A 13,561-nucleotide genomic window follows, 5' to 3' on the forward strand; every position below is an offset into this window, starting at 1 on the left:
GAAGATCCCGCCTCCCACTTTCCAGACCCAGTCTCAAAGCATTGGGCTGCAGGGGGCGGGGCGCGGGGTAGGGGCGGGGCGGAGCGCGGGCCTCCGGGACGCCCCGCCTCTCCGCCCCCGGGGCAGGCGGCGGTGCGGGGGTCTACGTCAGCCGCGGGAAATCCCCTCTCCTAGCTGCCCGCCCCTCCGCCTGGCCGGCCTGTGGCTCTGGCGGCGCTCCGCCCCCTACCCCTGGCTCCCGCACCTAGGGAGGGCGACTCTGGGTGCTCCGAACGCGAGAATTAAGGGGGTGGGAAGGTGTGAGCCGCAAACTCCGAGGAGGGCGGGAAGGAGGAGGAGGCCCCGGGGGTGGTCAGGGGAACAGGGGGTCCCGTCGGCAGAGTCCGTCGGCCGCCGGACCGACGCGGGCTGATCGCGGAGGTCTCGGGTCTGGACGCTTGGAGCGGGCGGCGAGGTGAGCGGAGCCATGGCCTCCGGTGAGTGTTCCAGGCGCGGGTCCGGACCGGGGGAAGGAGCTCCTCCGGACGTCGGAGTTTCGGGGGTCCCAGTTTTGGTTGTGCGCGTTATGTTTTAAAATCGTCTCATCTGGCAAATTGTCAGCCTTTAACAAGTTCCCCGGTTCAAGGTTTGCGTGCGAAATCAAAGTCACGCTCTGTAATTTGATGCCAACGATTTGATTTTTAGGATTAGGGAAGTAACAATTACCTAAATAAAGGAGGACGGATAGTTCTCGTATTTAGAAGTTGTTTTATGTTGAAATGGTGGTTATGTTTTAGAGCAGGAATGAAGAAGCTTCAGACCTCAGGAGTGCGCTTTTTTTTTTAAAGTTTAATTTCATCAAGTGCCGAGAGGTGATCACTGATGTGTTGACAGTTGTACAAAATGTGGTGCGGCTTTAAAAGTCACCAGTGCTACCCCAACAGCTTTTAAGTGGAAACGTTGCTTGAACAAAGTGGACAGTTTCTACTCTAAAGCGCGTACATTCTGTTTTATGGAAAAGTCATTTTTTTTCTTTATTGGAAAGGAGTATTAGAACACCGGTGCTTTTAAAATAGGAGTAGGAATGAAAACTGTGCATCACTAATGTAGAAACTGATTTTCAGTTAATAGATGCGTCCATTTCTTGCTTTGGAGGGAAACGACTTTATCAAAAAACAGGTTAGAGGACAGGGGAGGGAGTCTCAAGTATGTAGCCGTGGTTTAGATCTGTTTGTAACCTAAAGGGAAGTAAATCGAGTAGATTGTTCCAGTTGGACCTTTACAGGATGCTGGCAAGGTTCATGAGGCCGTTTCCCGGCAGAGGGAGCAGCTTGAGCAAGGCTGGGAGGCCTTATCGATAGTATTAAGTTAGCGCTGTACTAAGTGGCAGAAGAGGGGACCTTATTTTTGCTTGACCCGCGTCCTCCCAAGTCCCTGGTTCAGTGACCCTCAGAAGGCTGATATCTAGCAGAGAAGAGGAAGTAGAAAGCATTAAAGGATTTTTTTTAAGGGTTGAGCAGAACAATGCCGTAGCTACTGCTGTAGGCCGAAAAGGAAATTGGGGTGGTTCACATGACATTTGATTTCACTTTGTCTGTGGTTTTCATGTGAGAATACAAGTGTAGTTTAAAATATTTCAACTTTCTCTTTACCCACTTCAGTGACCCCAAACTTTAAGATAATTTTGTAAATTTATAACTTCAAAGCACATTTAGAATAAAAGTGCAAAGATGATCTGAAATATTTGGCTAATTTATTATTGGTTACCAGAAAGAGATTTTGTGTGAAAGTAGTAAAGAAAGGTGAGCATTATAAATCAAAAAGGTCAGACTGCTGTCATCTTAACCAAACTTCGTTCATATGTGGCTTGAATACAATACTTCTAATTATTTTACAAGGGAGAAAAGAACCATTTACACAGAGGGTAGCATAAGCCCCACAGCATTCAGGAAGACGATACAATTTAAATTTGTTTAATGGCAGTGTATTTTGTGCTGTTGTGAGAGCTGATTCCCTAAATGGAAGGGGAAGAAATTTAAAGGAATGGAAAGCTGTAGAGCAGTTATCTCTCTTTTTTTGTTTTTGTTTGTTTTCTGGGTTTGTTTTTTGTTTTTTGTTTTTTGCCTTTTCTGGAGTTGCATTGAAATGGGACTATTTAAAATATAACAAGTTATTTGGGGCGCCTGGATGACTCAGTTGGTTAAGCGTCCAACTTCCGTTCAGGTCATGATCTCACGGTTGGTGGGTTCTAGCCCCTCGTTGGGCTCTGTGCTGACATTTCAGAGCCTGAAACCTGCTTCGAATTCTGTGTCTCCCTCTCTTCCTCTGCTCCTCCCCTCGCTAGTACTCTTTCTCTCAAAAATAAATAAATTAAGTAAATAAATAAAAATAAAATATAACAAGTTATTTAAATTGGAATTCAGTTGTTTGAAAACTGCCAAGGAAATTTTTAAAAAGGAGTCTGGGTATATTTTCCTTAATCACTTGTAAAGGCCTTAGAGAAAAAGATGCAGTAATTACAAATTCTTTTCCTGTTTTGAAGCAGTAATTGAACCGAAAGAGTAATAGGAAAAAAAATTTTGCTTAGTTTATCTTTGTTTAGTTTAGATTATTTGTAGTAAGGTAGTATTGGAACCTCAAAAAGTATTTTTATTGATTACCAAGCACTTTAGACCGTGTCTTTATTTCTCACCGGATGTCATATGTAAATAGGTATGTGTAGTTGCATATGTTATCTGTATAACGTAAAAGTAGGAGATCATAATCTCATAGGCAAAATTATATAAGTACCATGAGTAACTGGGACTTTGATATGTTTATGATTCTAAATTTTGTTCAGGTAAATTACCAAATTAATTATTTAGGATTTCACAGATCAGGTTCTATTAAGTTGTCTTTATTGCTTGTTTGTTTGTTTGTTTGTTTTTAACACGTTGATTTTTCTGTCTTTTGGCACAATTAATTAGAACAGGTATTGCTAAGAAGAATGTTCCTTGTCCACTTAGGGTATGCGTAGGCAGTCATTACTCTTGTATATTTATGATTCTGTTTTGCTTAACATAAGCAAAATTAGCTATTTTATGTCTGAATTTAAGGCTTCTCATTGTTCCAGTAGAAAGTACGGAATGCTCTTATGCACACATAGGTCTGTTTCCTAATAAGCAGTACTGTCTTTGGTAAAATATGTTTTAATATTTAGATAATTGATTTTTATTCGCAGTTTTCTTAAGTATAGTTCTGTTGTGTCATACAATAGGAAGTACATGAAGAAATTGTTTTTGTAAGCCACAATACTTCCAACTCTGTGGTGTGAGTTTCAAGAGAACTATAAGTATTTCTCTTGAGTAAGGGGAAAAAAAATCAGTGTAGGTATGATGCAACTTAATCTTTAACGATAAAGCTGGAAGCTGGAATTGGCAGCTAAAGCAAATGACTTTTTTAAGGAGAAGACTGCACACTGTAAACACGAAGGCTGTTTCAGACTTGCCACCCATGAAAACGTAGAGACAATAGTGGTATGAAAGAATGAAGGTACTGACAGAATGAAGTGGTATGATAGAGTGAAGGCACTGAGTGAGCAAAATGGCTAGGGAGGAATCATGATGAATCATAATTGGTCCCATCTGGGGTGTGTGTAGTATCTTTCCCAAATACAACTTAGGAGGCTCAGCATTTCCTTTTGTCCTGTCCTTCTCTCATCTGCGTTCTCTGCAAAGGATTGTGTTTGTAGGCACATGACACAAATACTTGCGTGGGACATACTTATACTAAAAACCAGTCAATATTTGTTTAATACTTTTTAAAATTGGCATCCTGTAATGTTTAGTTTTAAATTTGGCAGGCTTTTTAAAAATATATATTTATTTATTTATTTTGAAAAAGAGCATGCGCGCACAAGCGGTGTAAGCGGCAGAGAGTGAAGATACAGAAATCCCAAGCAGGCTCAGTGCTGTCAGCACAGAGCCCATCCGTGGGGTTTGATCCCACAAACCGTGAGATCATGACCTGAGCGGAAACGAAGAGTCAGTCGCTTAACTGACTGAGTCACCTAGGTGCCCCTAAATCTGGCAGTCTTAATCAAGACAGGTGATTTGGTATTGCCATTTATTTTCAGTTTAGTTAAATACCTGAGTAATCTGGGACAGATTTTAAATATTTCTCTACTTTTTCATCCCAGAAGTTAAAATTTTTTTTGAGATCCTCCCTGCCCCCCAACACAGTGAAATCTCTAGCACTTACCAACTGTTACATCTTTTATTTACCTTATGCTGCATACATCAAATACACATCCAAAACTTTCCTTACTTGGATTCTTAAGGCCCCTTTCCGAGTCAGCCTCAGATATTGGAATAAATATGGACTTTAGCCCATAATGAAGCTGGTTTTATTCCAGTTCTGCTACTCTGTGAGATAAAAATGAGAGAATAACTATTATAAAGGCTTGTTTTTAGGAACCCATAAATACCCATCAATGTTAGTTTTCTCATGTAGTGGAGCTGTTTGGGGACTCAGACCTCTAGGAAATGGGACTTTCTAGAGATAGTTTGAGTATCCTGACATTCTAGAATTCTGTGAAACCTTAAAAACTTACAATAATAGGCTAGAACAGATGCTAGACAGAAAATAGTCTTTCAGGAATATATAAGACTACCCATTTACTTTTAAACAATTTGAAATGGTTTTCTGTATTTTTAAACTAGGGCAGAAGAATTTAACAGTGATGTTTGGAGGCAGTGTATCTTTTCTCTGTTGTCCACTTAAATGATACTGAACGTTCTGAAAAGAAAGAAAATAAAAAATTTCTTAGTAGATAAAGTGTGTCCTTTTGCTAATGATTGATATAACTTATCCTTCATTTGATTTCTTTTGCACCTTCTGTGTTATTCTCTTTCTATCCTGTGGGAATAGGCTTAAGTTTTCTTTGCCTCTTTGTTAACTGAATGCCATTCTATGTGAGAAATGGTAACTCTAAATTTTGATCATAATTAGGAAGAAACGGAAAAGCTCATGTGTGTCTTAAGGTAGAGAAGATTATCACCACAATTCAGTTGGGTTCCTAGGTTTGAGGAATGACAAATCTTTTCTTTTTCTCCAAAGTGAGTGAAGGTGATATTTAGAAAAGTGTATATTGTTAGCTCCATTTCCTCCTTTGACTCTCAGGCAGTCTGTTATCCAGTACTTCTGTAAGAGAGATGTGGTCTGTAGTCAGTTATTCTGGAATAAGCTGTGGTGTTGACATTTTAGTGTGTTATCATTTGCTTGCTGTATTGTAACGAGTCTTACTAATGATAGTTAAAATATTAGTTTTGCAAACAATTTACCTTTTAAATAGATCGCTGTGATTGGAGACCATCCCATCATAATGCCTTTTTCCCTTGCTTATATTTGGCTAAGCTTCTTAGACTGGGAGAGAAAGAAGACTTAAAAGTTGTCAGAATTCCTCTGCCTAGTTTGTCTATCACCCAGCTCATACTTGTATATGAATTTTTGGACTGCTCTCTAGATATGTGCATTGTTTCTGCTTCTTTATGTTTTAGGGCAGTGGTTCTTAATCAGTAGTTTGTTAGAATGGTTTGGAAGGCTTTTTCAGAAATATGTTGGGGCTTTAAAGATTTCTGTTTCTATTCAGCAGATCACAGGTGGGATCAGGGCGTGTATGTTTTTTGAAAAAGCTTCCTAGGTAATTCTGATACATACCCTCACTGTGAACTCTGTTCCAGGAATTTCATTGGATCTAAATACTGACTTCCCTATACCAAGATGCATTATCTTCTTAAATTAAGTTGCATTTATTTTAGGTTATTTGCTGTAATCAGTTATTGTGACTTTACCCCTAGTGGTTTTTATGTTTGGGTTTTTCTGTTTGTTTGTTTTTTAATTTGATCCATTGGGGTCCCAGCTATCATTTGCTGGGACATTTGCTAATGTCATTTATAATTTCTTTTTCTTATAACTTCATAATGTTGAGCTTTAGCATCTATAAAATGTGATAATAATTCCTGTTCTGTTTTTATGAAGATTAAAGTTGAGAGGATCAAATAAGAATATATATAAGAGTACTTTAAAACAGTGTTATAATTACTGTAGTTAACTTTTTACTGAACAATTAACACTGGTTCCCAGTGCTGGCTATAAGGTTTTAGTTAAGGTGTCTATTTCTGACAATTAAAGCTCCATTTTTAACTTTTATTTCAATGTAATTTAAAAAAATTTTTTTAAGTTAATTTATTTTTGAGAGTGTGTGTGTGCAAGTGGGGGAGGGGCAGAGAGAGAGGGGAAGACAGAATTTCAAGCAGGCTCCTTGCTGCCGTCGCAGGACCCCATGAGAGACTTGAACCCACGAACCATGAGATCATGACCTGAGGTGAAATCAGGACTGGCCACTTAACTGGACTGACCTACTTAGGCACCCCACAATGTAATTTTTTTTTTTTATCTTAAAAACTCAAATAGCACCTTTTTTTTTTTGCCTAAGTGCGAATAAAAACATGAATATATCTTGCAAATATTTTGGCTATATTTCAGATGTTTTACAGTATTGTTAAAAATGCAGGGGTCAGCCCTAGCTTTTGTATAGTATTGGTTAAAGAAAAGTGCAGTAATCAAGAACTACTTAAAAGAAATTTCAACTTTTCAAAACTGTAGTGATTTGAGATAATCTTAGTTGAGAGTACTTATTTTCCCTACAATTCCCTCATTGATATTTTACCTTCTTCCACTCCATAGATGACTACATTTCAGCACTTTTTTCAGGAGAGTGGCATTTTAAGGCAGAGTACTGAGGAAGGAAATAACTGGTACACTGTACTGATGCGTGATATAAGTGATTTATAGTTGGGAAGTAGTTTTAAATCATAAATACAGATAAATTAGACTGTAAATAAGTATGAAGATTAGAAAAGTGTAGCAATTCTGGTACCCACAAAGCACTGTTTTTTTTCCTTAGTAGGGAAACCTACTGAAGGATCATCAGTATGATCCTTCAATGTTTGTGTAACTTACACAAACAAAAAGATTTTTAGATTTTCAGTTATTCATTCTCCAGATGTTTACCGAATATCAGTGTATAAGGCACTGATGAATACGTCACAATTCTTGCCTTCAAGTAGCTTGAAAAGAAATAAGACCAGTAACTTGATGAAATAAAACAAGTTGCTTTTTTTCAAGAAGAAATAAAACAGTGAGTCTCCCCTTAATTATAGTAATTTGGAATAATTGTCATAAACAAAATACTATGGCAAATTAGAGGAGGGGGAGATTATTTCCAGCTGGAGGAATGTAGAATATTATAATAAACTGTTGGTTGCTCATGAGACTTTTTTTTTTTTTTAACCAATAAAGAGCTTCTTCAATAGGAAGAATAGATTTCAAAGGGTTTTAAGTACTTGATGTTATATGATAACTAATATTTTTCATTTTTATAATTTCACATTTTTAAAAATTATTTTAATCTTTCAGCAACTGCTCTTTTCTTGTCTATAGCCTTTTTTCAAAAACGCTTTCTACTTTAAGGTAGTGTTGTGTAACCAATGAAATATTTGAAAAATCACTATGAGCCTAACTAGCACTTTTACTCACACTCATCTCCCAAAAGTTAGCCACTTACCATTAATGATGTAATTCTATATCAACTTCCCACCAACCACCTTTAAATAAATAGTGGGCACGGATTTATTTGACCTTTAGTTCAACCACATAAATTATTTTATGTATCACTTTAAATATTGTTGAGTATTGAGAGGAAAATGTACTTTATTTTCAAATACTCCTTCAATAATATATAAGGATATGAAATATTTGAAACTGAAATGTGAATTTGAGTTATTTGAAATATGTTAAGTTGAAACACTCATCTGCATGCCTTACATTTTTCAGTAAAACTGAAATAAGTGTTAGGAACAAGAGTAGGTTAAAGTCTGTTTTCCCTGGCTCTTTGTCTTTTGCCTAAACAAATAGGTAGTAAATTCAAACAGGAGTCTGAACCAACCAATTAATTAAAGGTAACATTAACACTTCATTCAGTAACCCAAAGTAGAAACAGTGGAGCCTCAGTGATTCTTTACTTGCTCTTAACCCTAATGTTCAGTCACCAAGGAGTGTTAATTTTATGTTTTCAATAATCCTTCATCCTTGTTATTACTACCATATGTCAGACGTGCCCTCATCATTGGGCACAGTAGCATAACAGCCTCTGAACTGATCATCATGCTTTCTCCTTTCTTTCCAATCTGTCCACTGCCATCAGAATTCTTACTCTAAAATGTCAGTCTGATCATATGGTTCCCCTGCACAAAACCATTCATTGATTCTTTGTCACTCAGAAGGAAATCCAAATCCCCAGTGTACTCTGGCATTTGGTTCTAAAGGTGAAAGTGTATTACACGTTCATTATGGTTATATTGGTGATTCTTAAACTTTCTTTTCTGTGCTGCCACGACTTTGGACTCCCTGCTGAATGCCTACCTTTCTCCCTTCCCCCTCTGCTCTCTCCACCCTTTTGCTTCATTAATTCTTTTTCCTTTAACACAGGCATGTCTGACTCTTTTGCTCTTACTGTCATTTTATGCACAATTTGTTAGCATAAACAAAATTTTGTTTTGTTGGACTCTCCTATAGTCTAATAATTTGTGTTGTTTGCCTCATTGTTTTTTTTTTTTTAATTTTTTTTTAACGTTTATTTATTTTTGAGACAGAGAGAGACAGAGCATGAACGGGGGAGGGTCAGAGAGAGGAAGACACAGAATCTGAAACAGGCTCCAGGCTCTGAGCTGTCAGCACAGAGCCCGACACGGGGCTCGAACTCACAGACCGTGAGATCATGACCTGAGCCGAAGTTGGCCGCTTAACTGACTGAGTCACCCAGGCGCCCCTGCCTCATTGTTTTCTAAAGTCTTGAAAGTACCAGTTGTTATAACATCATGGTATCACTATAAAATCATTGTTTTCAAGAAAGCATTTGAAATGAATAATAGTAGACAACATGTATTGAGTATTTCTTATAGGTGTGATACTTGGTAAGAACCGAACACACATTACCTCTAATCCTCACAACAACCCAATGAGGTAGGTGCTGTTATTATTATTCACATTTTATAGAGTAGGAGACTTATAAGATACAACATTTCCAGTGTGTTTGCTATTAAGATAGGACTAAGTAGGACTCACAAGACCTCTTCCTCATACTGTACTGGGAAGACCCATTGTGTTACCCTTTTGAAGAGTTTTCTTGCATTCTAACAGAAGATAAGTCTTTAGTCAAAGAAATTGATTATCTAATTGTGGGAATTTAAAAGTCACTAAGCTGATTGAGGGAATTTTTTTTAATGGAAGACATCTTTACCTCCCTGAAGTAAAGACACATTGCTAAGTACCCTACTTGTAAGCACACTTGAGTGTCTCCACTGAGCTTTCATTTCCACAAAATGGATCATGAGAGAGGGTAAACAAACATGCACGTGTTCTAGGGCAGCTCTATTGAGATATAATTAATGTATGATAAATTACACATGTTTGAAGTGTGCAGTTTGATAACTTTTGACATAGAAATACGACTCTAAGAATCATTATCACAGTCAAGATAATTAACATATCCATCATCCCCCAGGTTTCCTCATCCACTCCACACCCCTGTTCTTAGGCGAACAGTGTTCTGCTTTCTTTGATTATAGTTAGTTCATATATTCTAGAGTTTTATATAAATGGAATCCTACAGTATGTGCGCTTTTGGTCTGGTTTCTTTCAGTCAGCATAAAGTTGCAAGTTTTAAATGACATTTGTTATAGAAAGTAAGTAATTATTTTCTTTTCCTCTGTTGTGTCTCATACTTTAGTAAAGGTTTAGATGGAACTGATTGAAAATTGTGGTGAGCTAAAAATCACTTCTGGAACTTGTTTGGATATACTATGTATCAATCCTTTAAGATTCCAATGGAGATATTTAAAAAACATATCCTTCTACAAGGATTTAAATGCATTTTCAGTTTCTTATTTTTCTTTCTTTTTAATGTTAATTTTTGAGAGCAAGAGTGAGTGAGCGAGCGTGTGGGGGTGAGGGGAGAGAGAGACAAGGAGACACAGCATTCAAAGCAGGCTCTAGGCTCTCAGCTGTCAGCACAGAGTCCAACATGGGGCTGGAACTCAAAACTGTGAGATCATGACCGGAGCTGAAGTTGGACGCTTAACCGACAGAGCCACCCAGGCGCCCCTGTATTTTCATTTTCAATTAGCCGTCTTTTAGTACTGTTAAGAGTCTAATGCAAAATCAAGCAGTTAAACTCACTTTTGGAGTATGATATTGCACTTCTGAAGACTATCTTCTTGACCCTTCTGTGGGAATCTTGAAGGAAACCCTTCTACTTGTTCTCATATGAGAAGTGGATATCTCTGAAGTGGGTATCTCAGAACTTCACACTGGCATTAGCTGTAGATATTAAATGATAGAGTGCTACCTAATAAATATGATTTGAATGATCTGTGTTAACATTATGTTAATTATGAGTGGGAGAAGAAGGTGCCTTTACAATTCAACCTTGGGTAATTGTATTTCAACCTTATTATTTAATATTGGGAGGGAAAAATTTTTAGTCTGCTGTTTTGAAAGAAACAAAATGGTTAAATCCATTATTACTGCTATCCTAATTTCAATCTTCCTCTTTTTCAAATTTCCAGGTGGGTATAACCCATGTATAGAGATAACTGAACAGCCCAGGCAGAGGGGAATGCGTTTTAGATACAAATGTGAAGGGCGGTCAGCGGGCAGCATTCCAGGGGAGCACAGCACAGACAACAACCGAACATACCCATCTATCCAGGTAATAGACCATTTTCCTGTGTGTACCTAACTCTTAATTGCTTCATATTTTAGCTATAGCAATTACATTCAAGACCCAGTTTCTTCACAATGTGGTGTCATTTCTACTGTGGCTTAAATATATACTTTGAAGGGGTATTTATGGTATGACAGTGAACAGAAAAGCCTGGCATTCAGTGGCCCAACATTCAGGTGTTTTCTCATGCTCCATGATAACATTATGGTATAACTTGTTTTAAAAGGAAAATGGGCAGAATCAGATTATGTGACCAATTGAAATTAATGCAGAAAATAGTACTCCAGAGAACTGAGAGGTAAATTCTTCCCTTCTGGTATTCTCTGGAAAGTTTCATCCAAGCTGCATTTGCCAGTCAACTGGACTTTATTTATCTGGTGCTAACTGCATTATATATATTCAACTCTCATTTAGTAGATCAATTCTTAATGAGATAAATTTATGGATTATATCTTTAATTTCCCCCTTTTTCAGATTATGAACTATTATGGAAAGGGAAAAGTGAGAATTACATTAGTAACAAAGAACGACCCATATAAACCTCATCCTCATGATTTAGTAGGAAAAGACTGCCGAGATGGCTACTATGAAGCAGAGTTTGGACAAGAACGCAGACCCTTGTTGTAAGTACACAGTCACAGATCTCTTTAGGAATAGGATAAGCATAGGATGCTCTGTTTACTATGCATGTACATCTGTTATTTTTTAGCAGAATAGAGTAAACATTCAAGGTTAGTTGTGGTTAATTCTACTATAGCCACTTCTCACTTGGATGCGAAAGCTTCTCATACTATGAAAACTATTAATATAACTGCTGTTAATGAAATAACACTATAGTGTACCTTTAAATTTTCTTACCATTTGCTTAGAACCACCCTTTTATTCTTTACTAGTGGACAGCCCATGATGGTAGCAGGAATACTTATTGTTACTGAAGGTATACATAAACTTATTTCATGCTGTGATTTTCTTTCTTAGTTTGAACCATTTATGAAAGGTTTTCTTTCATATATTTTACTTTGTCCTTTCATTAATAGTTAAAAATCACCAAATATGAGAAAATCAACTGGAAAACTGGAATTATTATTTAGAAAAGGACAGGTTATAAAAGTAACATACAATAGTAATTCTAAGATAAAAAAAATCGTTTAACACTTTGGTGTTGGTGAGGCTGCCACAAGATGGGTCCATTATCATGTTGGTGGTAGTACAAATTAATCAAATCCTTCTGGTATGCACTTTCACATAGAAAAAACCTGAAAAATATGAATGTCTCTTGAACCGGCAATTCTGTTTCTAGGAGTTTATCCTCAGGAAACAATTAAGCTTAATTTAACTATAGTGATATTCATTGCAGCTTTGTTAGTAAAAGCAAAAAGTTTGAAGCAATTGAAGTAATAAACAGGGAGGGACTAGTTAAATAAACTGGTACATCCAGGCATTAAACATAACATTGCAAATATCTCTTTGTATAGAAAGATATTCACACTATGTAAGATAAATTGGTTTTAAAACAATATGTGATTAAAAATATTTTTTTTTAAATGTATGTGTACATATACTTGGTATTAATAGTAGTTGTCTCTTGGTGGGTAAGATTGTGGGGTTTTATATTTTTCTTTTAACTTGTGTTTATTCTATAGTTAGTTTTTGTGATGAACATATATCGCCTTTGGGGAAAAAAATGAACCTAATTACAACAGGGAAAATGTTAGTAGCCTCCTTCTGTATTAGTAGTGACTATTTAGAAAATATACTTTAAATTTATTATTATTTTTAATGTTTTTATTTATTTTTGAGACAAAGAGAGACAGAGCATGAGCAAGGGAGGGGCAGAGAGAGAGGGAGACACAGAATCTGAAACAGGCTCCAGGCTCTGAGCTGTCAGCACAGAGCCCAACGCAGGGCTCTAACTCACAGACCATGAGATCATGACCTGAGCCGAAGTCGGACGCTCAACTGACTGAGCCATCCTGGCGCCCCTAGAAAATATACTTTAAAAATATTCCTCTCACAGTAACAACATAAAACCAAAAATAATTAGTAATACACATGTGGCAAGAAATATTTCCTGTTTATATTATTTGACCTCCCAATGCCATTTTACACTGTGGACCCTTCCTTTCTTAGAACATTTTTATTTCTTGATTTCTGTGAAAATAACCTCTCCTGTTTTACTTCCTACTTTTCTCGATCTTAGTTACAGGCAGTTACATTTTTGGACTATCTTGGTTATGTTCAACAGTGCCCTTTATGGCTGTCCTGTTTCTCCCCCCAATCCAGGTTTCTGTTAAGGATCACATATTGTATTTACTTGTCATGATTATTTAAGTTGTCATGATTATTAAAGTCTCCCTTAATTTAGAACAGTTTCCCAGTCTTTTTTGGTCTTTCATGGACATTAACATTTTTGAAGAGTCTGGGCTGTTTTGAAGATTGTGTTCAGTGTGGATTAGTCTGAATAGTTGCTGGTTTATATTCATGTTAGTAACACGAATAATACATTCATGTTAACCTGAAACAATTTGGATGAGAAATCTACAGAGGTGCTGCTATGTTGTTCTCAAAATATCCCTTCAGGAGACATGGGATATTAGTGTTTTCCATTGGTGATGTTAATCAGCATTCTATTGTAAAGAAAAACTTTTCCTTTTTCCCCTTTCCTATTAAAAAAAAAAAATAGCACTGTAGCCCCATGGATTCTTATATACACTGTACTGTAGTCCATTATTGGCATTATTATTTTGATGTTCGGGT

The 13,561-nt window shown here is 37.0% G+C and overlaps 1 protein-coding gene across 1 annotated transcript in view; it reads left to right on the plus strand.

Moving 5' to 3' along the window:
- The first annotated feature begins 126 nt into the window (after nt 1-126).
- The window catches only part of REL (REL proto-oncogene, NF-kB subunit), a 42,282-nt gene continuing 28,847 nt past the window's right edge, over nt 127-13,561 (plus strand). The window contains exons 1-3 of the mRNA XM_049651525.1: nt 127-476; nt 10,647-10,789; nt 11,279-11,427. Of these exons, the coding sequence (XP_049507482.1) occupies nt 467-476; nt 10,647-10,789; nt 11,279-11,427 (302 nt within the window). The 5' untranslated portion in view covers nt 127-466. The remainder of the gene's footprint in view (nt 477-10,646; nt 10,790-11,278; nt 11,428-13,561) is intronic.

This window comes from Panthera uncia, assembly GCF_023721935.1.
Source record: "Panthera uncia isolate 11264 chromosome A3 unlocalized genomic scaffold, Puncia_PCG_1.0 HiC_scaffold_11, whole genome shotgun sequence".
Taxonomy (NCBI): Eukaryota; Metazoa; Chordata; class Mammalia; order Carnivora; family Felidae; genus Panthera; species Panthera uncia.